The 27,956-nt window shown below is 42.8% G+C and overlaps 12 protein-coding genes across 12 annotated transcripts; 7 read left to right on the forward strand and 5 right to left on the reverse strand.

Annotated features, from left to right (window-relative positions):
- Window position 1: 1 nt before the first annotated feature.
- On the reverse strand, window positions 2-1,264 carry FOA43_000012 (uncharacterized protein; the record flags this gene model as incomplete). Its single annotated transcript, XM_038920348.1, has 1 exon — window positions 2-1,264. The coding sequence occupies one exon, from the start codon at window positions 1,262-1,264 to the stop codon at window positions 2-4; it is 1,263 nt and encodes a 420-aa protein (XP_038776276.1).
- Window positions 1,265-1,375: 111 nt separating this feature from the next.
- On the reverse strand, window positions 1,376-3,532 carry FOA43_000013 (uncharacterized protein; the record flags this gene model as incomplete). The annotated part of the gene is made up of 1 exon (XM_038920349.1): window positions 1,376-3,532. One exon carries the CDS (start codon window positions 3,530-3,532, stop codon window positions 1,376-1,378), a length of 2,157 nt encoding a protein of 718 aa, XP_038776277.1.
- A 742-nt stretch (window positions 3,533-4,274) lies between these two features.
- On the forward strand, window positions 4,275-5,483 carry FOA43_000014 (uncharacterized protein; the record flags this gene model as incomplete). The annotated part of the gene is made up of 1 exon (XM_038920350.1): window positions 4,275-5,483. One exon carries the CDS (start codon window positions 4,275-4,277, stop codon window positions 5,481-5,483), a length of 1,209 nt encoding a protein of 402 aa, XP_038776278.1.
- Window positions 5,484-5,788: 305 nt separating this feature from the next.
- Window positions 5,789-7,240, forward strand: FOA43_000015 (uncharacterized protein; the record flags this gene model as incomplete). The annotated part of the gene is made up of 1 exon (XM_038920351.1): window positions 5,789-7,240. The coding sequence occupies one exon, from the start codon at window positions 5,789-5,791 to the stop codon at window positions 7,238-7,240; it is 1,452 nt and encodes a 483-aa protein (XP_038776279.1).
- Window positions 7,241-9,375: 2,135 nt separating this feature from the next.
- UBC7 (Ubiquitin-conjugating enzyme E2 7) lies at window positions 9,376-9,882 on the forward strand (the record flags this gene model as incomplete). The annotated part of the gene is made up of 1 exon (XM_038920352.1): window positions 9,376-9,882. The coding sequence occupies one exon, from the start codon at window positions 9,376-9,378 to the stop codon at window positions 9,880-9,882; it is 507 nt and encodes a 168-aa protein (XP_038776280.1).
- Window positions 9,883-10,125: 243 nt separating this feature from the next.
- On the forward strand, window positions 10,126-10,542 carry FOA43_000017 (uncharacterized protein; the record flags this gene model as incomplete). Its single annotated transcript, XM_038920353.1, has 1 exon — window positions 10,126-10,542. The coding sequence occupies one exon, from the start codon at window positions 10,126-10,128 to the stop codon at window positions 10,540-10,542; it is 417 nt and encodes a 138-aa protein (XP_038776281.1).
- Window positions 10,543-10,594: 52 nt separating this feature from the next.
- FOA43_000018 (uncharacterized protein) lies at window positions 10,595-13,243 on the reverse strand (the record flags this gene model as incomplete). Its single annotated transcript, XM_038920354.1, has 1 exon — window positions 10,595-13,243. The coding sequence occupies one exon, from the start codon at window positions 13,241-13,243 to the stop codon at window positions 10,595-10,597; it is 2,649 nt and encodes an 882-aa protein (XP_038776282.1).
- A 2,897-nt stretch (window positions 13,244-16,140) lies between these two features.
- FOA43_000019 (uncharacterized protein) lies at window positions 16,141-18,227 on the forward strand (the record flags this gene model as incomplete). The annotated part of the gene is made up of 2 exons (XM_038920355.1): window positions 16,141-16,144; window positions 16,516-18,227. The coding sequence occupies 2 exons, from the start codon at window positions 16,141-16,143 to the stop codon at window positions 18,225-18,227; spliced, it is 1,716 nt and encodes a 571-aa protein (XP_038776283.1).
- An 89-nt stretch (window positions 18,228-18,316) lies between these two features.
- FOA43_000020 (uncharacterized protein) lies at window positions 18,317-18,778 on the reverse strand (the record flags this gene model as incomplete). The annotated part of the gene is made up of 1 exon (XM_038920356.1): window positions 18,317-18,778. One exon carries the CDS (start codon window positions 18,776-18,778, stop codon window positions 18,317-18,319), a length of 462 nt encoding a protein of 153 aa, XP_038776284.1.
- A 410-nt stretch (window positions 18,779-19,188) lies between these two features.
- FOA43_000021 (uncharacterized protein) lies at window positions 19,189-19,896 on the forward strand (the record flags this gene model as incomplete). The annotated part of the gene is made up of 1 exon (XM_038920357.1): window positions 19,189-19,896. The coding sequence occupies one exon, from the start codon at window positions 19,189-19,191 to the stop codon at window positions 19,894-19,896; it is 708 nt and encodes a 235-aa protein (XP_038776285.1).
- Window positions 19,897-19,921: 25 nt separating this feature from the next.
- FOA43_000022 (uncharacterized protein) lies at window positions 19,922-21,215 on the reverse strand (the record flags this gene model as incomplete). Its single annotated transcript, XM_038920358.1, has 2 exons — window positions 19,922-19,928; window positions 19,999-21,215. The coding sequence occupies 2 exons, from the start codon at window positions 21,213-21,215 to the stop codon at window positions 19,922-19,924; spliced, it is 1,224 nt and encodes a 407-aa protein (XP_038776286.1).
- Window positions 21,216-22,186: 971 nt separating this feature from the next.
- On the forward strand, window positions 22,187-27,925 carry FOA43_000023 (uncharacterized protein; the record flags this gene model as incomplete). The annotated part of the gene is made up of 1 exon (XM_038920359.1): window positions 22,187-27,925. The coding sequence occupies one exon, from the start codon at window positions 22,187-22,189 to the stop codon at window positions 27,923-27,925; it is 5,739 nt and encodes a 1,912-aa protein (XP_038776287.1).
- Window positions 27,926-27,956: the final 31 nt, after the last annotated feature.

Consider the following 27,956-nt stretch of genomic DNA (forward strand, 5'->3'; position numbering starts at 1 on the left):
ATCATCGCAAGTCCTTTAAGTGGTACGGTAAACCTTTTTTAATCACGACATGTCCACTTTTGGCATTTTCCTTACTGATTCTGTAGCATTCTACGTACAAGTTCTTCTCTGGGTGTGGGTGAAATCCAGATTTTCCACAACTAGTTATGGTGGCTATTCCTGGAGGGTCTGTGAGTCTAAAAATGCCCAATTTCTTGGAGAACCTCTCTCCAGGTGAGCATACCACAGCAACAGCTTCGTTGAGCATGATCTGATAAGAATTCTGGGTATGAAGATCGACAGAAGATAAGAAACACGACTGTGTAGGATGCGTATGAATCCATCCTAGTATGAACAAATCGAGTTGGTCGATCACATCGAAGAGATGCTCTTCGTTCTTAGTACTACAGGTGTTTGGAGTAGATGTTTGCTCAGGAATCACCAAGTAAGTGACAAAGAAAGCGTTTCTGTTGAGTTTACCACATAGTAAGCCGCATGTTTCCATTCCCTGCTGGGTATTATGCGATGCAATATCGAGAAAATTGTTGATCAGTTCAGATGGAAGAAAGATCGTTCGCAAGGGGGATCGTCCTTCGGTTGAGTTTATGGCTGGATGCGTAAGAGGAGATGCTACCGGTGCCACCTGTATAGAATTCTCATGTCCACTTATAGCCACCTCAAAGCTCTTCGTACTAGGAACTTCCGGATATTTCAACTGGGAAACTCTCTTCCCCGAAACACTCGATTGAGATGTATCTGAAAGACGTTCAAGTTTTCTGGAAAGCTCAATATCGCTGAACACACGGCCCGATTTCAGCTGAGGTTCCGGTCGTCGACTCTCTGCTGCTATCAATCGTTGCCGATCTGGGGTCGTTTCCTCCCTCTTAAGCTTCTCTTGATATTCGTTGTAGCGCAATTTCAAAGCCGAACCTAGCTTCTCGGCCTCTTCCATCAGCTGCGGTAACTTCGACCTGAGCTGCACGTATTCTCTATAAATCTTGGCTTCATTTGTCTTCTTATTTGCTTGATAATCCGATTTGGCTCGCACTAAGTCGGGGTGCCTGTACAAATTATAGGCAAACAAATCTATAAATCTTGTATATAACACAAATGCTTGATCTTGCACGTCTTTAGAAGCGTAGCTGTTCGCATGCTTAAGGATTCGCGACGCTGTACGGACCCAAATTGATAATGGAATCTGATTGGAGTAGTGATAGGATGTAGCCGTCCCTTTGAGTACCTTCAAAGAAGGAGCCTTCACTAAAGTCTCGGAATTCATTGGCATCAATGGACGATAAGCTACGCCATCAAAAGATATAAAGATGATGCGGCTATAATTTATGCGCGAACCAAAATATGTAGATTTAGTAAATACAGGACTCTAGCTAGTAAAAGGTTATGGTCTCTTCCATCTCACTGAATCACCCGTGGCAACAAACGCCCAAACATAATCTTTCTCAAAATATAAGCCACTCAATCTTCCCAACTTGACATCCTTCTCGCAAATTGGAAATATGATTGGACATTCCTTCAGTCCAACTGATATATGGAAATGCGAACCTAAAGTACCACTATCAGTTTTCAAGCATGGCAACTTATGATCCGAGAATATATAATTCGCCTTGACACATTTATCTTCAAGATTTGTTTCCTGTTGCTGTTGTAGCTGTTGTAACGAAGTTGCCGATCCATGGCTGATCATCTCAAGTAAGGAAAGTCTACGATTCGTATTGGAAGACGTCAGTGATGAGATAGATTCTGTATTCTTGCCGTGCTTTGAGGTCAATGCACGACGCATAGCCGTAGCCTTGGCTGGCATCGAATTTGATACGGATACTTTCAGGGGTAGCGCCCTTACTGCAGATGAGGTAGAAATCGCAGTCTTTCTGGCAATTTTCTTCACCTTGGGAAGATTTCTAGGTTGAAATTCATAGAATCGGAGAACTCCATCATCGCCGGCAGTACCTATCCGGTACAATATACCACTCTTAGACCTGTGCCTATCGACAGTGATATCTCTAACCCACGATTTAGATCCCTCTAGACGAGCAACCAGCTTTATTAATCCACTGCTTGCAGGAGTAAACTTACTTATCCCTTGAAATTCATAAATTGAAACAAGATCATCCTCTCCACCAGCAAGAAGATACTTACCGTCCTCGGTAAAAGAGACCGAGAGAAATCCTCCATAATAAGACTCCTGTATATCAGTAATTCGCTCCTTCAACAAATCAAATATTCGTAAGTATCCATCATCGCATGCCATAGCCACTATGTTATGGTATAAAGGATGCGTTGTTATGTCCACTATAGCCTTCCTAGAAAACTTGTAGTGTGCTATAGGATTCCGCTTTCTCCTGTTGTCTCCCTCTGTCATCAAAGTTCGATATGTCCTCATATATCTGTCCTTATAAACTAGCGTCTTCGGAGTGTCTCCATAACTTTCATCATCTTCCAGATCTCGACTGAAGATGAGAACATCACCATCGGCAAATCCAACCATCGCAAATGATCCACATTTAGACCACTCAACAGACATAACAGGACCTTCCTTAAGCCATCCTCTCTTGTTCCACCGCGTATATTTCTGTATGATCGGATCTAGCCATAGTAAGTCACCCGATCCAAAACCCACCAAAACGTCCAAGCTTCTCTCTCCATCACTACCAATGTGAGGAAAAGTATCAAGGCAAGTGATCACACTGGAACTAGCATTCATCTTCAAGGCAGGAGGATCCACCTCTATATGTTTGGGACTGTTGTCTAGTACAATCATGTTAATGGCCCGACCATTACAACCAATCAAAAGCTTACCATTATTGGCAAACTTCTTGTTAAAATTGTCGCCAGTCACCACTCTATCGATGAAGCTGGAGCTGTTTCGAGAAATTACAGTCTGAGGAGATTTCAACGAATGGAGGCTACGGTCAGGAAGGGTCTTGGAGTTCTGACGACTCTTTCCAAAGAGCATTCCCGGAAGCCCCGAAGATTCGGCATTTTTACTGCTTGCAGAATGACTGGACTTGGAGGTAGCGGCAGGACTCCCAGCATGTCTCTGCTTTTCGACACGTGATTGCCATTCCTCCACCACAGCATAATCCACTATGGCACACAGAAATCCCGGCGTCAAATGAACATTCTTGAATGGATCGGAACTAAGCGGATTTATGCTGCATCCTAACGGCAGCACCTCTGTCTTACTTTCTGCCTGAACACCGGTCAAATCCGGGGGAAGGCCCAACGGCCGGATGAGTTGATTCTGATTGGCATTAGCAAGAGTGGAGTGGTACTTTCTAAGGTTATACTCAATAAATTTCGACAAAGAAGCATAGGTACGAGGGTCTGTGCTCAATAATGGGGTTCGGGAAACCCTGAGGGCCATATCAGGTTTAAAAGTTGCGTCCAATAGGTCGAACTCGAATTCCTCCTCCTTTAGCCTGAATATACAATTGGGATCAGTCGTCTGCAATGGTAAAATGGTACTATTCAACATCTGCATAAACTGTTGAGGCGTTTGCCTCGAGTATCTCGAGAGATCTGGTGGAAGATACATGGATAATTGATGATAGATGACAAAAGGAAGTGTGGAGTCGAAAAGAGTCGACAAGCTTTTAATTATATTCGCGGAGTTGAAGGCCGAACGAGCCGAACAGGAGACGATCGACCTCTGAAAAATGTGGGGATTGAAGGACAGATGCGTACACCAAGTTGGTAGCCGGTAATGAATAATCAAGGTTGATATGCTAGAAAGCAAGAGTATACATTGGTGTTCTTAATGAAGGGAAGGTAAGAAAAAAGACGAAATACATTGAAAAAGATTTTTGTACAGAAATTCTTATTCCATTCAAACTATATAGGCTAAATAGAATCCAGACTTTAAGATTCAAGAAACTAGGAACATATAATCGGAGAAGAATCTAATTGAGTAGACTCCATATAGATGAATTTTGATATTATTTTTCAGACCTCTTCTGTTCATTATTCTTGATGAATTGCCCATAATTGACAACAGATAGTGTTGTTGTAGACCTCCGAAAAGCATTCTGCTAACTTCTCTTATCACACACAAGAATTTATGTTATTATTATAAACTAAAAAATACGTTGGCATCTGGAATAATTGACAATGAGCATCGTTTCACTGGGTCTTCAAATACATTTTCAATCCTCTTGGTTTATTTCCTTAAAGAGACGATCTAAAACTCCGCGATAAGAGAAAGAAAAATAAAAACTTCATCATGGATTTTGCGATTTTGCTCTTGTAGCTCTTCTTCCATAGAGTATTCTTTTGCCAAAATGAGCAAAGAAATTGACGAAACGACGGCTAGAACTAAACATGCAGTTCAGAAAATAATTGATGCTAAATTGAACGGAGAAAAAATTGGTTCTTCTATCAGTGGATCTCATAGCAACGACCCCATATACATTAGATACACGCCAAGTACAAATCTATTGAATCAAGGGTCCTCCAAGAAACAAAGAATCATCAAAATCGTTGACAAACAAGAAGATCCGACTTTACCACCCAGTTTCAAAATTAGGAAAACGCCCCAAGGCCCTTCAGACGAAGCACCAGTGCCAATACTACATGAGGAGACAACGGCGAAACTTACTAAGAAGGAACAGAAGATATGGACAATACCACCTGCTATATCCAACTGGAAAAACACCAAGGGATTTACAATTTCAATAGACAAAAGGCTAGCCAGTACAGTTGAAGATAGTGAACGATATGAGATAAGCGATAAGTTTAGTACACTAAGTGAAGCCTTAGATAAAGCGAACAAGGAAGCCAAAGAGGAACTTGAAATGAGAGCTAGACTCAATCAAAAGTTAGAGAAGCAAAAATTACTCGAAAACCAGAAGAAGTTGAGTCGGATTGCTCAAGAAGCTCGAGGTATACCGGGATCAAGATCTAGTAGAAGAAGTAAATGGGAGGTGGAGGACGAAAAAGAACAGGGTAATAGGGAAAAAGATAGCGCCGCTTTGAGAAGAGAGTGGATTAGAAAAGAAAGAAGGCGTAAGGCTGAAAAGGAGCTACATACAGGTTCTTTAAGTACCGAGAACAAAGTTAAAATGCTTGCGAAGGAGCAAGGCAGAGAAGTGTCTGAGAGAGTTGCCATTGGAGTGTCACAGAATAAAGGTAAAAGAAGCGCCGAGAACAATACCGAGGAAATGTACGATTCTCGTCTCTATTTGAAGGCTGCGGGTACCAACACTCGCCACAGTGAAGACCAAGTCTATGATTCAGCACTTTTTGGCAATACCTCAGCTATCAACGATATATACAGAGCTCGAGAACCGGATAGATATAAGGGACTTGGTAGCGGTAGCGGTAGTGATGCAAATAAGGAGAAGAGAAAACTCGATAAGGAAAGACGATTCGACGAATTGTCCTCCAAGGAGCCGACCGGACCTGTGGTTTTTGAAAAAGATACGGCGGACAAAAATATTTCATTGGAAGCCCACGGTTTGAAGACGAAGAAACGAGAATGGGAAGAGTAAGGAAAAAGGAAAGAGGGCCCTTCATTCAAGCGTACAACTTAATACTGTCTTCATTCTATTGTCGGACTTTTGCCAAAAAGGATTGGAAAAGAAATTTTAGAAGAAAATAGAGCCGGAAGAATTAAACTCCAGAAATTCAATAGATGCACAAAAAAAAATACTTCTTTTATTGACAAATCTTTCAAAGTGAATATACAGATTGTAATATAAATAGGGAAGTCTGGAGAGACGGCTACGTTCCATGCACAACCGATCTGATCCGCCCGTTTTTTTTCTTATAATTAGTCTTCTACTGAATAGCAAGCATGAGTGAAGATACAGCAGAGCATCATGAGGTGATTGTTATCGGAGCTGGCATTTCAGGCTTGAAATGCTGTGCGGATTTAAATGACCGCGATGTGGATTTTCTCGATTTGGAAGCCCGAGGTCGTTTTGGCGGCAGAATCTATACTGATCGTACAGGCAAGTGCAGTTATGAAATTGGCCCTTCTTGGGCTCATGATACATTAGCGAATCCGTTATTTGACGAAATTGTAGCTAGCGATTACAATTACGATCTTTATTATGACGATCAGAGACCGTACTATTTTGGTGAAAAATTGGATGATGCAGATTTTGAGGGTTATCGAGTTAATCAAGTCGTCGAGGAGATGAGAAAATATGTCGAATTGGCCTATTTTCAGGAATTGGGTCGCAAGGATGTTTCCCTAAGAGAAATTGCGCTGAACTATGCCTACAGACAGCGTAAGTTGCTTACTCCCGAGCAGATTTTGTATGCGCCTCAATTTATCCGTCACTTAGAATTGTGGCACGGAATCAGTTGGGAGGATATGAGCTCTAAGTACTCCTTAGTGGATAATGTAGGACGTAACTGCGTCCTTAGAAAGGGATACGATCATGTGATTGATCACCTTGTTAAGGAATTGCCAAAAGACCGTCTCTTAAAGAACATGGTAGTTTCTAAGATACACCATGATGCCAAAAGGATTGAGGTGTTCACTACAGATGGTCGTAGATTTACCTGCGACTATTTGGTGGTCACTGTTCCTCAAAGTATCCTACAATTGGATCCTAAAGAACAAGGGGGGATCGAGTGGGAGCCCAAACTACCCAAAAGGATTGAGGAGCCGTTGGCCAATATGAGCTTTGGTAAATTGGGTAAATTTATTTTGGAATTTCCTGAAGCCTTCTGGAAGCACCATGACACCGATAGATTTGTTGCCATTGCCAACCCAGACCTTGTAGAAGGTAAACACATCCTCAGTGCTCTTAAGCACAATAAGATGCCGGTTTTACCCAAGAGCGATTCTTCAAAGCTTCCTAAGCCATGGGACTTTCCAGTTCTAATACTTAATTTGTACAAGGTGAACAATGTGGCCTCGTTACTCTGCTTCACTCAAGGTCCATTGACTGAGTACTTAGAGAGAAACCCTCAGAAGGTGTGGGAGTACATGAAGCCGATCGTCTCTCGGCTAGCAAAGAAACCAGAGGACGTTCTCGAGCCAGAAAACGTGATTTCCTCACAATGGACCGTGGATCCGTATAGCAGAGGCTCATTTGCTGCTTGCGAGCCAGGCAACGATCCTACGGATTTGGTGATCCAGTTAACGAAAGGAATGGGCAACGTTCGTTTTGCCGGAGAACACACCATCTTGGACGGGGCTGGAGCAGTTCATGGAGCTTGGATGAGCGGCAAAAGAGAAGGAAAGTACATTATGGTCAAGACAGGAAAGATGAAGGGAGAAATTGATTTTTAAGATTTATCGTAAGTAGGTATACATGAGAAATATGAATATTGGATGTGAAGTCAGAGAGTAGCACTCATCGTAGTAGCGAGAATCCCTATGTACAGGCGAAATGGGTAGATGCTTTCAACGATGGAATCATGTTGGATGCCTTTACAAGATATTTGCATTTCCAAATCTTCCGTGCTTGAAGCAATTAGGACAGGTGCAGTGACCATCAGCACAGGAGCAGGAGTCATTAAATTCCGAGAAATCAAGAAGTATCTGATTAATAGGAGATACCATCGCGGATGCTGAAGTAGGTACGGGGAAAGATTTAGATTCAGGGATTTCAGGAGAATCAGGGACCACAGAAGTAGCGATAGGACCATCATTTTTATCGCCACACAACCCAGTTCCATAAGCCATCTGCATCTCAGGAGGCATCTCGTTTAAGGTAGATACCTGAACACCATCCGATAGCCGAATGCCGTGGACGATGCCGTGAGCATCACAATTATAACACGCGCATTCATCTGGTTGACATAGACAGTCTGGAGTGGATACATTAGAAGAGCTACTGGTAGGAGAGTTTTGAACAGGCTGAACACCCACTTGGCCAAACGAGATGACTCCTTCAGTGTAGGGTAGAATAGTGGAAGTAGAAGAAGGATAAGACAGGCCACTCTTAAAAGACTGCTGTTGTGGTGCAGGATTATCCCCACAACAAGAAGCAACAGACCGAGACGGTAGAACGCATTCATCAAGTTGCTGCTGTAAAGTGAGATCAGTGTTTTTCAAAGGACCGTTGTGAACCACACAATCAGAGCATTGACAATTTCCCGGATCACAGGAACAGGTCCCTGGGACAGTGCAGATATCAGCCAAGAAGAGGTCATACAGTCGAGAGTCAACCGGTGACTGAGACAGAGGCAGGGACTGCAGCTGTTGATGTTGTTGATGTTGTTGATGATGTTGCTGTTGTTGTTGTTGTTGTTGTTGAAGCGCCACGTGCTGCCACTGCTTACCGATGCAACAGCGATGGGTTTTCTCAATTGGATATAAATCAATCACCAGCTCACCAGTCTTCAAATTGCGACTTCTGCATATATTACGGCCATGTCGTTTTATCTTCGACAAGTTGTGCATAATTTCCAGTCCCACTTGATTGTTGGGGATTTCAGCCACGGCATCCAATAGCTTTAGCGATCCCTTTTCAACGTTATAGACTCTTCGTGTGGATGCTTTGAGAATGAAGACAGAGTTGAAAGCTCCATCATGCATACAAGAAGTCTTTTCTTTACAATCACAAGATGTGACAGAAGTCGTAGAAGAAGCAGAAGATATTAAGGGCGAGGAGGGGGGCGAAGATGAAGAGACTTTACAGCAACATGAAGTATGAGAGCCGGACGAGTTCGCCAAAGAGTTGGTTGAAGAGCTGGCTGAATAGTTGACTGAAGAGCTGGCCGTAGAGCCGGTCGTAGAGCCGATCGCAGAGTTGACTGAGCAGTTGACTGAGCAGTTGACTGAGCAGTTGACTGAAGAGCCGACCGTAGAGCCGACCGCAGAGCTGGCACAACTTTCCTTCGTCCCAAAAGTAATCGTATTCTCATCCTTCGAAACATCTTCAGGTACGGTCTCCGCCATAATCGCTATTCTTTGGGAGGAGTCAGTGACAGGTCTTCCTCTAGATCTCACAAGAACAAGGGGTCGCTTGATGTGCTTGCATGTAGATGACCGATGCCCTCTGATGCACCGTTCGCACGCATACTTTTCACCTTCAACTAAAATCATCACACAAAAGTTAGAGAAGAAATTGCTGGAACCTCTCTTTAAGTTCGAATTTGGGTATTGAATAAATCCTAAAAAGGCTAGTAAAGGAAAATTTAAAGACTTGATGAAAAATTGGTCGTCACGACATGGTCTAACCGGTTCCTTTCTCGTATCTAATGGTACCGGACCTGCCTGAAAGTACCACCTTAGCCGTACCACAAACTACTTTAGGATATAATTTGCTCATTTATTCAGCCGTGAGCATCTCGACCTTTGAAAGTAAGTCTATCGACCGATGCATCGAGACGAAAAACTGGACAAAGGAGACACGGACTTTGATAGCCACTGATTTGATAGTCTTATAAATTGCTTCTCGTTCTTTGATTCGTATCGCTATGGCTCGTCCATCGACTGCACAAAAGAGACTTCTTAAAGAATTCAAGGAGCTTTTAAACGAACCCACAGAGGGAATTATAGCGGGTCCCGTTTGTGAAGACAATCTATTCATATGGAATTGCCTCTTAGTGGGACCATCTGGAACCCCCTACGAGTATGGAATATTTAGAGCTACCATGAAATTTCCAAAAGATTATCCTTTATCTCCACCGAAGATGAAATTCGACACCCCAATCTTACATCCCAATATCTATAAAGACGGTACAGTCTGTATATCAATCCTCCATCCTCCAGGAGATGATCCCATGATGTATGAATCTGCAGACGAGCGTTGGGGACCTCTACAGAGTATAGAGAAGATCTTACTTAGTGTATGCTCGATGCTGGCTGAACCAAATCCCAACTCGCCTGCCAACGTTGATGCCGCAAAGCTTTGGAGAGATAACAGAGACACATTTAATGAGATAGTTAGAGGCCAAGTGGTCAAAACCTTAGTTAACTGCTGAACCTTACATCTATAATATAACGATAACCATATAAAACCTTAATTAAATCTTGTCCGGTGCTTTTTTCTGTCCACTATCTTCTCATCTGCTCGTTAAATCATCGCGATTTGGGTATAATCGGGCTTTGCTCTTCACTGCGCTTCTTCTATCTTCATACAGATCGCTTCGAACTATTCTTAGTTTACCAGGCTTCTTTACCTTTATACACATCACCTCTTATTATTCTAAGGCATAACGCTTGCAATGCCTTCATCTCGACCAAATCCCGCCTCTTCAGATCAAAAAGATACGGCCACCAAACCATTCACTAATGCCAATGCCAGTTACCAATCCGATAAAATAATTACTGGATTGTCCCACGTGATCATTAAATCCACACTAACAGGTGCCTTGTACGGAGCGCTGGTTTCTATTCCTACAGAGCTTTTACTAAGATGGAGGTCCCCTTCCTATAGATCCTTTGGGACCAGAATCAGAGTCTTCTATCACACCATAATCCTTACTTATTCTGCCGCTTTTATGACTGAGAGTAACGTGATGAAGTTTGAGGAAAAAGTTAGAGCAGAAGAAGCCAGAAAGAGAGAGGAACTCATCGAATGGAGTGTTCAGAATGGCCTTTACACGGGAGAAGAAGAGGGTTACTCTCCAAAAAGGACTTAAATTAACTTGTATATATCTAAGTGAATGCAATTTTATTATGAATATTTATTGTCTAAAACGATGAAAGCCCGAAATCGGCAAGCATATCTAAAGAGTCCATGAATTCTGGGTTTTCCAGCCATTCCTCCAAATCCGTATCGCCAAATGAAGGATTCGTAAGGAGGAAGTCCGGGTCTACAATGTCAGATGTCCCATTGGACGAGACAGGGAATTCTTCTTGGATGTTGGTGACATCAGTAGTAATCTGCTCCCCAGGATCACCATTACTTTTATCATCAACATAATCGCCAATCGTCACCCCTTTACCGTCGGTTTTCATCTTCATACTCTCCTTCTCTAAAGATACCACACCTTTAGCATCACCGTCCGAAGTCCATCTCTTATTTCTGACTGATAACACCTTACAATAATCCTCTTCAAGAAAACTTTCCAGCTTCTCATTCAGCTTTCTAAAATGCTCACAATTGAATTTCTCAAGCAAGTTAGGATACATTTCCCACCGCTCATCATCAAAGTTTAAGATCGGCTTGCCTCCATTTTCGATCCATCCAATCATACAAGCATAAGCACCGTAACCTCGGAACGACGAATAATAATGATCCAATGAGATTGACGTACATTTGATGATCAATTTCATCACTTTAGCCACTCTTCCGATCAACTTCTCAATCTGATCTTTTGCAGCCTCTTCAGCTTTCCTCTCAGAGTCACCTGCTAAACGCTTTTCCAAACGAGCCTTGACTACAAGAAGATGCACTGCAAAATAGAGAAAAAATTGTGACACTTTACCGACAGCCTGAAGAATATACGGTGTCAACATCAACGCATGAACACTCATCACATTGAACAAGCTGTTGAAAGAACGAATCGCCAATCTCATACAATCCAATGACAAATCGACGGCACTATCAAAAGCAGAAAGAAAGTTATTCAAAGCATTCCTCTTTTCAAAATGAACCAACAAATAGTAATTTACATTAAGAAGAAATGGATCGACTACCAGTCGGGCCTTCACCGTGTTGACAATTTCCAATGACACATCATCGTAACGCATATACTGGGGAGCATTTGCAAACAAGTTCCGAATCGGATACAATCTCTCACAAAGGAATATAGTGGAAGCCACCTTTTCTTGGACTTCCAATACTGTGGGGAAATTAGAGACTCGATGCAACATCCTGACAAGATCATATAAAGGAGCGTAAATCTGACCGAATTTGGCAAGACTGCCGATGGAGAATCGGTCTATATTAAAGTTCGGCAAGTTGGAATTGCGAATAACCACCGTAGGTGAGGGATTATCACTGTCACTACCTTCAAGATAAGGCTTTTTTCCGTAGACAACAGATAGTTCTAAATCACATCCCAAACACACTTTCCATAGTTTAGCCCAGAGGTCTTGGAAAGAATCATTACTACGCGCAAACGTTTCTGTATTCAAAGGCAGGTCCACTTTTCTATTTAAACCTATGCACATGGCAGTGGATGTCAACAAGCCCACGAATACCGTTCCATCGGTATAATCTCCACCGTCACCATCCTCGGGAGCAATAATTTGATACATTCTCATAAGAAGGAGCAATTGAAAATCTTCCAAGGAGGTTTTCCTTAAGAAGTTAACCTTTTCAAGAGTCATTCGGACCAAAACAATAGCATTGGCTTCAATAGGATGAAGGAGAATATCCAGATGCTCTTTCCTGGAGACAAAAGGGTTCTCAGTTTCTGTCTCTAGGTAGAGCGAAATGTAGGATAACCTGAGTATTAATAATAGAGTGGCAGCTCTAACGATATCAGATTTGTCTTCGATGTCAAGAACCACTTTGTGATCTGGATGTTGGTATTTCACAATCCTATCAGCATAGCTCTTCACTGTATACTCGTCAAAAATCGGATAAAACGGATAAATATAATGGAAGAACCGTTCAAGATGCCATTTGAAGATATTCTCCGGCGGAAACATCGATTCCATTTTAGTACGAAGAGAACCATAATCTTCTGGCCGAGATACCTTCATCTTATTCATCTTTTTCCGTAATTTCACCTGCCTCTCCATGTTCTTAAGACCCACAAGATATCTAGGTCCATTATCTTTATCCTGCAACTTCTTACCTCCGGCCAGAATCTTGGTCTCCAACCTATTCTTGATGGAGCGGAAGCTTGTAAATAACGTCTGCATGAACGGGTCTCTTTTCCAGACGACAGGTCCTTTGAAAGAGCCAAGGGCCAGCATTCTATTTTTCTTGACACCAAAACTGATGGCATTTCGTCCATCTTCAGCCACTGCGAGACTTATAACATCTTGGGCATTTTGTGCATCATCGTGAAGATTCGCTTCCAGAACATCAACTCTGCGTTTGAGAGTCTGAATTGTCACAGCCACATCTGTTGGCGCATAAAGGGGTGGTAAACCATCCATTCGCACATTAAGAGAAGGTGTAGATATGGTGTTATAACGAGGAGGAGGCATATGAATAGGCATCGAGGATATAGCCGTCGAAGGAATCGCCAATACAGAGGCTTCAGACGGAGCTTGGCTGTCACCAGGATCCATATTCAAAAATGCCATGGGAGTCCTGGACAATTCCTTGATATCAGAGAACGATTTCGGGCTTTTTTGAGGAAGCGGTAGATCGCTGTTGGGCGAATCAAAGCGTCTACTCCCATCCATGTTCCAATTGGGTGGTCCATCATATGCGCACATGGAATGCAATTTAAGACAACGCGTGCAAGAAGGCTTGCCTCGATCGCATTTCACCTTTCTCTTTCTGCAAGCGATACATGAAAACGGGGTTCTTCTACGCTTTTTAGGCGGAGCCTTTGCACACATCTTGATAAAGGTTCAAGATACAGAAATAGAGGAAATTCAATCGCGATCGCGCTGAGACATTTATGAAGGAAATTCACCGATACAGCGATAATGACAACAGATCGCTGAAGAATGGGACGGCAGCAAAACACAGCCAAAATGTAAATGGACGGAACTGAGGCAACCAGGTGAGATATATTATATTAAAGGAAGGAGGGAACAAGGAGCAATGAAAATTTTTAGTTTGGTTATGATTGATTTCATAGATCTATGATGTAGGGAAGAACGTCATGGCCAAATTTTGGAGCAAAGAGTGAAGACTAGAGAGCAAAAAGCAAAGAGTAAAAAAATGAAGAACAGTAGTTTATTTCCAATAAAATCACCCATATGAAGTTTCATCTTGTCCTGTGGCTTGAACTTCTTCATAGTTCTTCCGCTGCCAAAGATTATCCGTTATTTCCGTTTGAAAAGATCTGAGAAACACTCATAAAACGGAATGACCTAACAAGAACAAAAGTTTAAAGGAAAAACCGATCACTATGATTCATTAGTAGATGCCTAGTATGGGTCGAACGAACCAGCATGTCGTCGTCTTCTGACTGATACAGATCACAGAGTAACCCATTCGTAGTGAATGACAATTAACAAACATCTCTACACCATTTCCCCACATTTTTTCTTTTAAGCACCTTCTCCATCACATTGCTTTTTTGTTTCCAAGAGACTTTACCCCGAGACCTACCTAATCTTTGGATTGAGTGAAAAATTCGAAAACCCTTACACAACACAATTCATCTAGAAGGCATCAGAGAATAATGATCCCTAAATTTGAGTTGTAACAGAGGCTTCACTACTAGCGTCAGTAATATGGCTCCAAGTATTTAATCCGGCATTGCATAAAATAACTGTGATGGAACGAACCCCTACAAAAAAATGGTAAGAAGAGCTAAGATGTGGGAACTTGTAATTTACACGGGAAAAACATCGTGAAAACCAATTTCACCCTCTAATGATTTCACGGCACATAACCGGTCCTCTTGCAGCATCTTTTGTGATCCAAATACTCAACTTCTAGGTGAACTCACTGGACAAACTACGCCGACACCAATGCGCTTAAACTTGAATTTTTTCCGCTTTTCATCAAAAATTTCTTCGTGACCCCATACTTTTATCATTTTGAATAGCAAAACATAACGGATGCATGGGAACGAATCATCCGGCTCGTTTCAATTGATACTACAATTCTTTGTCTTAAGTTATATTCCGGCTTCTCGGAACATAGAGCGAGGTTTACTCAAGTAGACGAACCAGAAGCATCCAATATCGCTGAATTCACCGAAATTCCTTGCACCTCGGCTGCTCTAATTTGCAGTTTGGTACTTTGCAAGTCGGGATATTAAGACCCCGGAGCCCCATTTTTATTTTTTCCGGGATTTTTTCCTTACTCTTTTCTTTCTTTAACGCCTTCTCCATCGCTGTAATTTTAATTTTAACCTTCTGTTTTTATTTTTTTTTTCTTTTTTTTTTTTTTTTCTTTTCTCGTTCTTCTTTCTGTCTGACTTCCGTTCGACCTCATCGGCAACTCACGTTATCATAAGCAGGTGTAAGTTTGCGTTATGAACATCCAATGACCCTGTAACCGAAATAGTCACACAGATACTCATCCAGGAACACACTTCTTGTGTAATATTGTGTAAGCTTGTGGAATTGTGGGTAGAGAAGTCTTAAGTCCCGTAGCTCGCGTAGTTCTCTTTCACCGGGACTCCCGAACAATAGACCCTCATTCTTCAGTGCAGAAAGTAGGGGTGAGTTTTCCAAAATAGTTTGAATTTGACTTCATATATTTGACTCTACCAGGTTTCATTCTTAGGTGTCTTTTCTCGATCTTGCTGATCTTCCTCAGGATATCTTTACTTCTTAACGCTTCTTGCTCTTTTCTACTTGTTCTTTTGGATATCATTTTTTTGTGTTTTCAATATTTATCTCTCTCTTCTTATTTCGTCCTCTTTCAAATATGTCCACTGCCACGGAGCAAAAAAGTTTCCAATGAGCCACCGGACTCCGCGTTTGTCAAACACGAGAAACTCGACTCTATAGACTTACAGCCGACTGCCGCACATAGATTGTCACATACAGGATTAGGTGACGACCAATCTCAACCTGAACCCCACCAGCTGCGTCAGCCCCAACTACACCACACGGACTCCCCCATTCACAAGATGCTCAACAGCGATGATACTCCGAGCGTTGATAAATCTCCCTCTGATACTTCAACTGGTGCTGACTCTACATCAGCCTTACCTTCGGCCTCGGGTCAACCTCTAGGCTCTGGGTTGGGCTCACAGTCAGGCTCACGATCAGGCTCACGATCAGGCTCTATATCCTCCACTACAGAGTCAGTTCATTCTGCCACGCAATCAACACTTCTATCATCGAGGCAGCAAATGCCACCCCGCAAAAGGAGTAAAGTGTCCCGGGCTTGCGACCAGTGCCGTCGCAAGAAAATACGCTGTGACGCTTCTCTTAATATAACCACCAATCAGCTTGTTAAAATATGTTCCAATTGTGAAAAGAATGGCGAAACGTGCACCTTTACTCGTGTGCCACTGAAGAGGGGTCCCAGCAAAGGCTATATCAAGGGGCGCAAGAAAAATGATAGTTTCAGTGACTTAACTAACCCTAAAACTGCTCCGTTAGGATCTTCTGTCCCCTTCGTCGCCACACCATCATCACTTCAATCTATTTCTACAGGCCCTCGATTCCTTGGGCAGCTGCAACCTCACCAATTGCCAATGAGTGCTTTTACTACTGCCCAACAGATAGTTCTTCCCCCTCTAAGCTCCCTTCCTCCAACTCAGCCGGATCAGCAGATCCTTTTGTCCCGATCCCAATCACAGTCGCAGCAGCAGGAATCTCAGCAACTACAATCACGCTCCAGTTCTGCTCCTGGAACTCCTCTTCTACCAATTTCCAACTCATTACAGTTCCAACAGAAGCCTCCTCCTATTATCACTGGCGCGCTTCATCCACAGTCACTCACACAAAGTGATACAAGCAATGGATCTTCAATAACTTCAACGATTCTTCCACCTCTTCAGAGACCACAATCCACATCCATTTATTCTCAACCTGGACAGAATGTTTCAAACCAACCTATTTTTGGAAAGTACCTTACGAGATGCCTCCATTGACTTCCGGTAGAAGAGGTTCTATCGATTCCGTCAACTCGTCCATCAGTAGTGGTCCTTATTCTTTGGGAAGCAGACCTTCGTCTATATCTGGCATTATGTCGGCTCATTCGCCTACCAATATTTCCGAGAACTCAAACAACAGTTCCGACGTTGAAGAGGACTATTTTATCTCTAATTCTTCTTCTCCTCAGGGTTCTCGGGGTACCTTCAAAGCGCCGCTGGGAAGTGCACCAGTCGTTTCTCCTCAGAATTCTTTTTCCAGAGAGCAGGGCTCTGTTAGCCCTGCTCAATCTCTGTCCTCTCTGCAAGATATCAATCATGGTATCGCTAGACTATCTCTGCCATCACAGTCGAGTGGATCCAGCATATCCTCACAACCATTCCAGTCTCAATCTCAGCAACTGCAGCAACAGCCAGAACAGTCACAAAAGTATCTCGAATTCTATAAATCGCTTCAGTTCAACCTCGACACCTTCTACGAGAAATTACAGAAGCAATATCCAATTCTTCCGCCCAAGAACATACTTTCTCACTGCATCCAGAACTTGGAGGGACAGGATTATATGCCTGTTCTACAACTTCTCGAGAGTGCCCTTCGAGTCCTGAATTCTATGGATTTTAACTCTTCCTTTCCCGAAGTTGTGAAGGCCTTTGAAGATGTGGTCAAGCTGTATCCCACAAAATCATTTATCAATCGGAACCAGTACTGCGAGATTCCATTCACCACTGCTCTAGTTCTATTCAATTACATCGTGATTCTCTCCGGCTACAACTTCTCGTTGGGCTTCGGTGTTGCTTTCTCCATTTTCAAAGACTGGATGATTTTTAAGGACGATATAGATAACGTCAACTTCCACAATTTGATTCAATTGATGATGTTGGATAACTGCTACTCGTTGTATTTCGGCACACCAAGAAGTTCGACACTTTGCAGCTCTCTAGATATGAATTTCTTGTCAACTTACATCAAGCATTTAGAACGGGACCAACAAACGGATTCCGAATCACAGTACAACTCGGGGAGCTTGGAATTCTTAAAGATTGGCATGACGCTCATTATTCTCTCGAATGACTTGGAAGATATTGACGCTACCAAGAAGTTGGATGTTGGAAATTTTGACTACAAGTTTTTGAACATTATGAAGTATACGAATGAGAGTCTCATCTACATTCACCACTTACCCGGATTGATTGACCAGTGCGAACCTGGCCATATCGATGAATTTATCTTTCAATCACAACATGAAGTTTTCAAGACGTGCAAGAAGATTATCAATTTGATTGACGAGCAGCTCGATGATTTTGAGATCTTCAAACTGCAACCTTTACTCTCTCTCATAGTATTGAAATGCCTCAAGATTCTTCAAAGCACACGTACAGTTCTTCAGGGAATGATTGACTTGAACGAGATGCTTTCGACGGATATGCTCAACGGCAAGATTCGTAAGGTTATTGAGACCACTGACAATAACGTTGCTCGTTGTGTCAATTTGAGGTTACCGAATGAGCTTGCCAAATCATGTTTAATGAATATTGCAAACAGCAAGAACGTGGGCATTAGGTTGATCAAGACAAGTACAAACAGTGCGGTTGACCATGCATCGATGCTGAAAAGTTGGTGCCACCTGACGGATGACTATATGGTTACAAGGTTGACCAATGACTCAAGAAACGGCTGGTGCTCATAGATGGAAGAAAGCTACAGAGTTTTCAACACATGGGCAGCCATAAAATATGTTTTTCGTTATACAAAGAACTAATTAGAATAGACACTTATTTAAATGTCTCTTTCATGACCATAAGTGGTCTCGTACTCATCACGGTGACGGGTAGTCTCCTGCTGAGGCATCGACTGCTCACCAGTGGATTCGAAGCCAGCCTTGCCTCTCAATCCTTGGCCTCCATGCTCCCCGCTTCGCAGACCTTGGTCCTGGCGTGTACCCTGATCCTGGCCTATACCTTGGTTCTGGCGCACACCTTGGGAACGTGTACCCTGAGAACGTGTACCCTGAGAACGTGTACCCTGAGAACGTGTTCCCTGGTAACGTGTATCTTGAGAGTCTTCAGTACCCAAATTCTCGGCACCCATATCATCTTGGTCCCATCCTTGCGGGCGCGAGTTTCCTGACTGAGACTTCACTCCTCCCTGAGACTGCTGTTGATCATAGTCCTGCGAAGTTTTGGACTCTTCATGGTCGCCGCCGAGTTTTTCAGATAGTTTATTGATAAGGTTAGACATTGTTATGTTGGCTTTATCAGAGTTCGATGTGAGTCTATTCTACTGTAATTTCAAGGCACTACTGCTGATTCTACCTTACTTATATACCTCGTTCATAGCAAGTGTAATGACGGGAGGTGCATATAATTAATTCCCAACAACATATAATGATGATTAGTTATTACAGCCACCACCACTGGCGCAATTGTATCGTAATAGCGGCTTAACTGCTGCTGTTCTATCATCCCTCGATAGCAAGTAAGCGGGCCCTTAGTGTACTTATCAAAACCAATACGCAGGCACCGGGCATCACGAAGATCTTTAGGGGGAGGGGCTTTTTTTCCTCCTGTAATTCTCAATGAAATGAGTCCAGACATAACACAAATTACAGTAAAGCATTGCTGTGTGTTGTCATACATTGCTAATTTTAGATGACGGTGCAGGTTCACCGGATGATACTAATACCATCCAAGGTGGGGGATTTGGTTGTTAAGGGCCTTATTTTCGATATGGACGGTACCCTGACCAAGCCACAATCGTACATGTTTAAAGAGATGCGAGAGGCCTTGGATATAGTGGATAAGCCAATTGATATATTGACGCAATTGGAGAGTTTACCCCGAATTCAGCGCGAGATCGCTGCCAAGAGAATCCAAGATATCGAGCACAGAGCCATGCTCAAGATGCAGCCTCAAAAGGGTGTCGAGGACTTATTCAAGTTTCTTCATGAGGAGACCGATCTGAAATTCACCATATGTACCAGGAATCTCATTACTCCTGTCAACTACTTGTTAGATCATTTCCTTGATGGTATCAAGTTGCATGAGCCAATTATAACGAGATCTTTTGACCCGCCGAAACCTTCTCCAAAACCACTTTTACATATATCTGAGAGCTGGGGCATTAAGCCCGAAAATCTTATTATGATTGGAGACTCTAGAGATGATATGTTTGCAGGATTACGGGCAGGATGCTCCCTTGTTCTCATGAGACATAAGGATAACGGTCATCTCGTCGAAGAGATTCCAGAAATTGATTACATAGTTGATGACTTCCATCAATTGATAGATATTTTACAGAACGGGTTCGAAGTTAAACCCAAAGTGGCCAGGAAGATGACCGGCTTTTCGGGATATTAGCGCAGCACATATTCGCCGGATTTCGTCATATACTTGACTCCCTTGTATGGCTTCACCTTACCACCCAATCCTCCCCTCACTTTCATCGCTTTCACCACCAACCCACTAGGAACACATCCCTTATTTTCATACGAAAGCCTAACAAACCTTGGCTTGACAACCTTCGCCTTGGTGGCATCAAATAATGGATCGTCCGTCACATCAGCCTCTTCTTGCTCATCACTGCGAATTTCTCCTCTGAGCACACACGATAAACCAGTCGGTGTCTGCTTGTCGAAAATCCACTCGTACCGACCGCTTTCTTTCAATTCAACGCTGCCTTGAGTGATTCGGACCACCTTTATAGTATAGCCATAGTCTCGAGGTAAATATATGTCCAATTTTAAGTTATCCACACACTCCACGGTATGCATAATCTTAATTTGCAACCTTATTTCAAACATGTTTTTAGCTATTCCTAGCCCAGTAGTCATATCTGCTTCGACCAATCCTGTACTATTATAAAAGTTGTTTTTCCCCAGCTCTTCAAGTAGGTTGATACTGTACTCCATTAGCGTGAACTTCTCATCCGGAGGAATGAATTCAAGAGTGTGATGATCGGACAACCATGATCCAAGGTCAACACACTTATGGAAGCTTGGAATACCAAGATTATGCCTAGCAGGGTCAAGAATCAGCTCTATTTGTGGCATCTCTGATAAACTAGACGAGAAGACAATTTGGCCTTGAATATTGGCACTGACGGGAGGATGTGCTTTTCTAACCACCATCGAACGATCGTTGCTCACAGTGAGCAAATCGTAATAGGCCGAACCACTGCTGTTAAACTGAGCATGAGAATTTAGCAGCGGTGATTTAGATGATCCAACGATATAGTCTATTCTTTCAATGACATCGACAAAGATCTCGTTCTGAGTATATTTGATGTTAACGCCTCTCCAGGGTATTTCATTCCCTGATTTCTCAAATATTGACGAATTCTTAGGCACATAAGTGATTCTGGGTGCAATAGTGCCGGGAAGAACGGCAGGCCGTTGATTCATAGGATGCAGAGAGTTCGTGGCACTGCGCTGTAATTGTCTTGTAGTGGATATGATCTTTTTGATTATACTGCTGTTCGGAAGTAACTCCCGTAATTGATTCAAGTCACCAATGTATGGGTACGAAGCATCCACCATCTCTTGCAATATCATGACCAATCTGTAACTATAGCTTTCAACAATTGCCCCGGTAAGGATATCTGTCTCTAGAAACGCTTTTGCCACCAGCGTAAAGTCTTTAAAGAATTGATAGTACTGCAAGGGATTGAGCGGGTGCATAACTATGCGGGCGGAAGAAGAATCACCTTCGCCCCCTTCACCTCCTTCACCTCCTTCTTGACCCTCTTGACCCTCTTGACTCTCTTGACCCTCTTGACCCTCCTGACCTTCCCCACCCTCTTCATCGCTATATACTTCCACGTACTCTGGATCAACGCTCCCCAAAGCCAAGACACAAATACTGTCTACTCTATTCCATGCAACCAGCCATTTAGAATCAATCTTTACAACGCCATCTAATGAAGTATACGAGTCCTCATCAAAAACTGTTCGAGACTTCTCAGTGCTATTATCAGTACCCTCATTTATAGCCAACTCTTTCTTTAACTGTATCAATTGAGTATGAACATAGTTATAAGTCGGGCTAGAACTATTGACTATATGCTCAAAAACCAATCTATCTTTTTCATCGACAATGAACACCGAATCTATTAGTCCCATCGATCAATCTCCAAAAGATGTACCTCCAACTAAGACAAAAGGCACTGACTGTCTCTCTGTAAAAAAAAAAAAATTGAGATTTCAAGTCTCTCAAGTCTCAAAAGTGAAATTCCCCTAACAAAAATAGGCACATATTGATTGGTGATGTTCAATGACGTCTTGAAGACTGTTTGTATTCTCTCCACAAAAAGTCCCTTCGAGCGTATTGTTTATTGGATACTTAAGCATTAGTGAACGTGTAGTACTCTACTTGTATTTCCAGGTGACGCGGTGGCGTGGCCCCCTATTTACCCTACGATGTATGCAAGACTTAACATCCTTCCCTCCCCCTCCTGATCGTTCGTCGCACTGAAGTTTTTTTATTTTGTTTTATTCTTCCTCGAATTTTTTTTTTCATTTACGCTTTTTTCTTCGTCTTGCTCGAAACTCGCGAACTATATAAACAAGCCAAATTATCCTTGATCTAACGTAAGCGCGTAACGCTACACCCCTGCACCATTACTATTGAAAGGGTCTAACGGTTATACATCATGTCAAGATTAGACCGCTTGGTAACCTTAATTGAGACTGGATCGACTCCTTTTATTAGAAATACTGCTGCAGATCAACTCAGCGATCTGGCAAAGCAACATCCGGAAGATATAATCAGTCTTCTTTCTAGAGTATATCCTTTCTTACAAAACAAGAAGTGGGAAACTCGAATTACTGCTGCTAGGGCTCTTGGTGGAATCATATCACATGCTTCCCAGTGGGATCCTAACTGTGAGGAGGAGGATACGGCTGTTGATGCTGAAGCAGCAGTCACAGATCAAAACTTCGAGGAAGTACTGGCGAAATGTGAGGGAGACCTTGTCACTTTGGCCGATTTTAGCTTGGCAGAAGTATTACAATCCGGTGTTGTGTTATTGGCTAGTTCCGGAGTAGAATACAATCTTTTCAGCACTGAAGGAGCCGGTGCTGATGGTAGTTCCAAAAGAAGAAAGAGCACGTTCACTACAAAATTGGGTTTAGATAGAGTTAAAAAAGAGGCTGCAGTGTCTCAACAATTACTGGAATCACAGGAATTGAAACAGGAACCACATGTTAAAAAGGAGGTGAAGAAGGAAGATACTATACCTATGCAGGTTCAGCCTACCTCTTCTCTTCCCCCTCATCCTCATCACGTGTCCGCTCGTATGAGAGCACTGGCCAAACGTAAAGCCAAGGCTGCTCGATCTCATAATCATAGAAACGTTAATGTGGATCTAATGAAAAGCTCAGTTTCTCGTGAACTTTTCCACAGTGGAAATCTAAATGAAGACGAGAAAGTTAAGAAGGAATCATATGACGTGACGTCTCAAGCGCAGGGTTCTAAATTGGTTGTTGAGAGTAAAGTGGAAATTTCACCACTTTTGGAAGAGCAGTCTAAATACAGCAAATATGCGTGGCAGTTCCAAGGTATATACGAACTCTTAGTAAGGGATTTGCTTAGTGACGTATGGGAGATTAGACATGGCTGCGCGCTAGGTCTCAGAGAGCTTATCAAGTACCAGGCTACAGGTGCAGGCCGGGTCAAGGGTAAGAGTAGAGAGGAAAACGATTATCGAAACAGACGCACTCTAGAGGATCTCTGCGTTAGAATGATTACCCTCTTTGCTATAGATAGATTTGGTGACTACGTTTCAGATACAGTGGTTGCCCCAGTGAGGGAAAATGCAGGCCAAGTCTTGGCTGCATTACTTCTACATCTTCCTGATGATACGGTCCTGACGATCTTCGATACCCTTGTCACTCTAATTCGACAGGATCCCGCAGAGTTGGGCACCAAAGTTCCCTGTTGGGAAGCCAAGCATGGTGGCATTCTTGGTTTGAAGTATTTTGTTAGCATCAGAACCGATTTGCTTTTTGCGCATCCAGAACTTCTTGACAGAACAATAGCGCTGGTGTTATACTGTCTCTCGGATAATGGTGACGATGATGTACAAAGCATGGCAGCCGCCACGTTGATTCCTATTACAAAAGAGTTCGTCAACCTCAGGTTGGATATGGTTTTCGAAGTGCTCAATGCCATATGGAGTAACCTATCTGATTTGAAGGACGACCTTTCCGCATCCACCGGTTCTGTGATGGATCTTCTTGCAAAGCTCTGTCTCCATAAGAAAGTTTTGGAAAAGATGAAGGAATACGCACTCAAAAACGAGAAATTCAAGTTCAAGTTTCTTGTTCCCAAGTTATATCCTTTCTTGAGACACTCCATAACCAATGTCAGGAAATCAATGTTGAAAACGCTTCTTGCTTTCTTGCAAATTGATGATGATTCCGTAAAGGATTGGATTGACGGTAAGACGTTTAGACTAATATTCCAGAACTTGTTAATGGAGCAGAACGCTGAAGTGACTCAACTTTCGATGAAGGTGTACCAGAAATTACTTGAAGAAGTTGGCAAGGGTGGCCATGGGTGCATGGATGACCTATTTCAGGAACACTGGCTTCCTCTTCTAAAGCTTTTAACAACACCAATTGGTGTCGCCCGTTTCAATTACTCGATGGACACAAAATACATTCTTCGGCCTAGTGGTAGTACCCTGGCGTCTTCCGATATTCGATTGACTGGATTTAATGTTCAGCATATGCACGGCAGAAAGAGAAAATTGACATCACCATCCGAAAACGATGACGACGAAGCCGAAACGAAAAGAGTACTAGCAGGTATTCCCGATTCCGAGTATGACCTTAGAGTCAATATAGATGCTCCTGTTATCAACGGAGATCTTACATTGGTTAGCAAGGAAGTGTTAATTCATACAAGAATGTTTGCGGCCACCGCAATGGGTTTAACATTGGCGCGCTATGAGAACGAGAATAACCTCGATCAAATATGGAAGCAGATTACTCACTACTTAAACGATTCACATTCTACTCCGCGATTGCTTTTAGCTATTGTGGTAGATGAGTATTGTAAAGCTTGCGATAAGTTGGGTAAACAACCTTCTCAATCCTCCAAGACAGCTTTTATGCCGATTTTCCAAGAGGCTCTTAACGACCCTTCGAGTTTACCAACATTCCGTGAGTTTGTCCCCACCTTGAGAGGGTTGAGAACCCAATGTCTGCAATTGCTTGGCGTTTTCAGAGAAATTGGTAGGATTTCAAGCTCGAAGTTACCAACTCTGGCTGTTGTAGTGGAAGGTGAGAGGGACTCAGGACCAGGCGCCTTTGGTATCTCTACCGCCGAAAATATCGTTGGTGACTGGTATAAAAAAACATACAAATCGATGCCCGCGCTTTATAGGATGAGCGCTATTCAGCCACTTGAAGACACCAAGCATCGGATCAGTATGGGTGTGGCAGAGGCTAAAACCTCGAAAGTTTCTCGGGCCACCAGTATATTAGCTTCTTATGCATCGTGCTTTGTTAGATTGGATGGTTTACCTAAAAAGTTGAACCCAATTATTCGTTCGTTGATGGATAGTATTAAGACGGAAGAATCTCCCCAATTGCAATCGAGAAGTGCAGAGGCAGTTGCTTCCCTTATCATTCTATTACACGAGAGAGGAAAGGTCGGTGCATCGGATAAGATGGTGAAAAACTTATGCGCCTTTCTCTGCGTCGATACATCGGAAGTTCCTGAATTCATTCCAAACAGGCAGTACAAGAACATTGTTCTTTCTTTGAAGAAGGAGGAGACTAAGACCGGTCCTGCCGAATTGGCTGCTGCCGAGAGAGAAATCCATTTGGCCAAGATCAAGAGAAGGGGTAGTAAGATGGCATTGGATACATTACTTGAAGAGTATAAAGGAAGCTTGTTTGATAAGATTCCTAAAATCAAGTCGATGATGTTGGATGCTTTGGAAATCTTTGATGTTGACGAGGAGCGGGTGCCAACCGATCGTGAGGGGCAAGCTGCTATTGATTCTCTGGAGTTGATAAGATCATTGGTTGGGAAGTTAGACAAAACATTGTACTCCGAGATCTTTGACAGAGCTCACCTTGTTTTAAAAGCATTGCAATCAAGCTACTCTGTTTTCAGATATTCTGCGTCGAAATGCATGGGCAGTGTTTGTGCCACCGCACCAAGTATCGGATTCCGAACCTTAGTTAAGAGCATATTACCTATGTTGAGCAATCCTGTGGAGGTGACCCAAAGACAGGGTGCAATTGAATGCATCTATCACATCACCAATTTGATGGGCTCAGATATTCTTCCGTATGTGGTGTTTTTAATTGTTCCGGTAATGGGTAGAATGAGCGACTCAGATCAGAACGTACGAATTCTTGCAACCACTACATTTGCCTCTATAATTAAATTGGTGCCCTTAGAGGCTGGTATTCCTGATCCTGCTGACATGCCGAAAGAATTGTTGGCCGGGAGGGAGAAAGAGAGAGACTTTATTCAACAGATGATGGATCCATCGAAGATAAAGCCCTTCGAATTGCCAGTTAGTATCAAAGCTACCCTTCGTAAGTATCAACAGGAAGGTGTTAATTGGTTGGCATTTCTTAACAGATACCACTTGCATGGTATTTTATGTGACGATATGGGTCTTGGTAAGACATTGCAAACAATTTGCATTGTATCCAGTGACCATCATTTAAGACAGGAGAGATTTGAGAAGACGGGGGCATCTGATGCAAGAAAACTCTGTTCTTTGATTGTGTGTCCACCTTCTCTTACTGGCCACTGGGAGCAGGAATTTGCCCAATTTGCTCCATTCATGTCTGTCTTGGTATATGCAGGACCTCCTGTTGTTAGGGCCCAACTTCGTCCAAAGATGAGCCAGTACGATATCATTGTGACTTCTTATGATGCTGCAAGAAATGATATCGAATATATAATACAGTCCGAGTATAACTACTTGGTGCTGGACGAAGGACACATCATCAAAAATGCCCATTCAAGACTTACTCAAGCGGCAAAGAGAATTCGTGCCGAGCATAGATTGATTCTAACTGGTACACCTATCCAGAATAACGTCTTGGAACTATGGTCATTGTTTGATTTCTTGATGCCAGGATTCTTAGGGACTGAAAAGGCATTCCATGATAAGTTTGTCAAGCCGATAGCCTCCTCGAGAACCAACAAGGGTAGTAGAGAGCAAGAAGCTGGTGCTTTAGCATTAGAGACGTTGCACAAACAGGTGCTACCATTCATGCTTCGTAGATTGAAGGAGGACGTTCTTTCGGACCTTCCTCCTAAAATCATTCAGGATTATTACTGCGAACTTTCCAGTTTACAGAAGCAGTTATATCAGGATTTCATATCGAAGCAGAAAGGTTCGGTGAAGAAAGAATTGGGAGACACCGAGAAAGACGGTAAGCAACATATATTCCAGGCATTGCAATACATGAGGAAGTTGTGCAACTCTCCTGCTCTCGTATTGACACCAAAGCATCCCCAATACAAGGAAGTGACTGCGTACTTGCATCGATACAATATGGATATCAACGATATCCACCACGCTCCAAAATTAATGGCTTTGAAGAACTTGTTGAAAGAGTGCGGTATCGGACTGTCTGGGGACTTGTCATCGGCGACAGGATCCGCCGAGTTGCTACAGGAGAATGTTATTTCACAACATCGTGCATTGATCTTTTGTCAAATGAAGGACATGCTGGACATTGTGGAAAATGAACTCTTGAGGAAGAGAATGCCAAGTGTGACGTACATGAGAATGGACGGATCGACCGATCCTCGGTACCGACAAGAAATTGTGAAGAAGTTCAACAGCGACCCTTCAATTGATGTCCTATTACTTACTACTAAAGTTGGAGGATTAGGATTGAACTTGACGGGTGCAGATACTGTTATATTTGTGGAACATGACTGGAATCCAATGAACGATCTACAGGCTATGGATAGAGCTCATAGAATTGGCCAGAAGAAAGTAGTCAACGTGTACCGGTTGATCACCAAGGATACTTTGGAGGAGAAGATTATGGGATTGCAGAAATTCAAGCTGAATATTGCCAACACTGTGGTTAATCAGCAGAATGCAGGACTATCATCAATGGATGCGGGTCAATTATTAAACCTATTCGACGATGATGCCAACGGGGCCATCAAGGCTGGCGAATTAGGTGGGGGTGATAATACATACGAAGGTGATACAGATAATAACGGAGGGAACAGCTCAGATAAGACGGCAGGAGGTGGAGCGGAAAAAGATGTTCCTAATGAGGTTGGATTGTCAGGCAAACTTGGCAACGCGGTAAAGGGGCTTGGAGAATTATGGGACGAATCGCAATACGAGGAAGAGTACAATTTGGACTCGTTTATCAAGACATTGAAATGAGATAGATGCCAATAATTAAACTAATTATAAT

The sequence above is a fragment of the Brettanomyces nanus genome, chromosome 1, assembly GCF_011074865.1.
Source record: "Brettanomyces nanus chromosome 1, complete sequence".
Lineage (NCBI taxonomy): Eukaryota > Fungi > Ascomycota > Pichiomycetes > Pichiales > Pichiaceae > Brettanomyces > Brettanomyces nanus.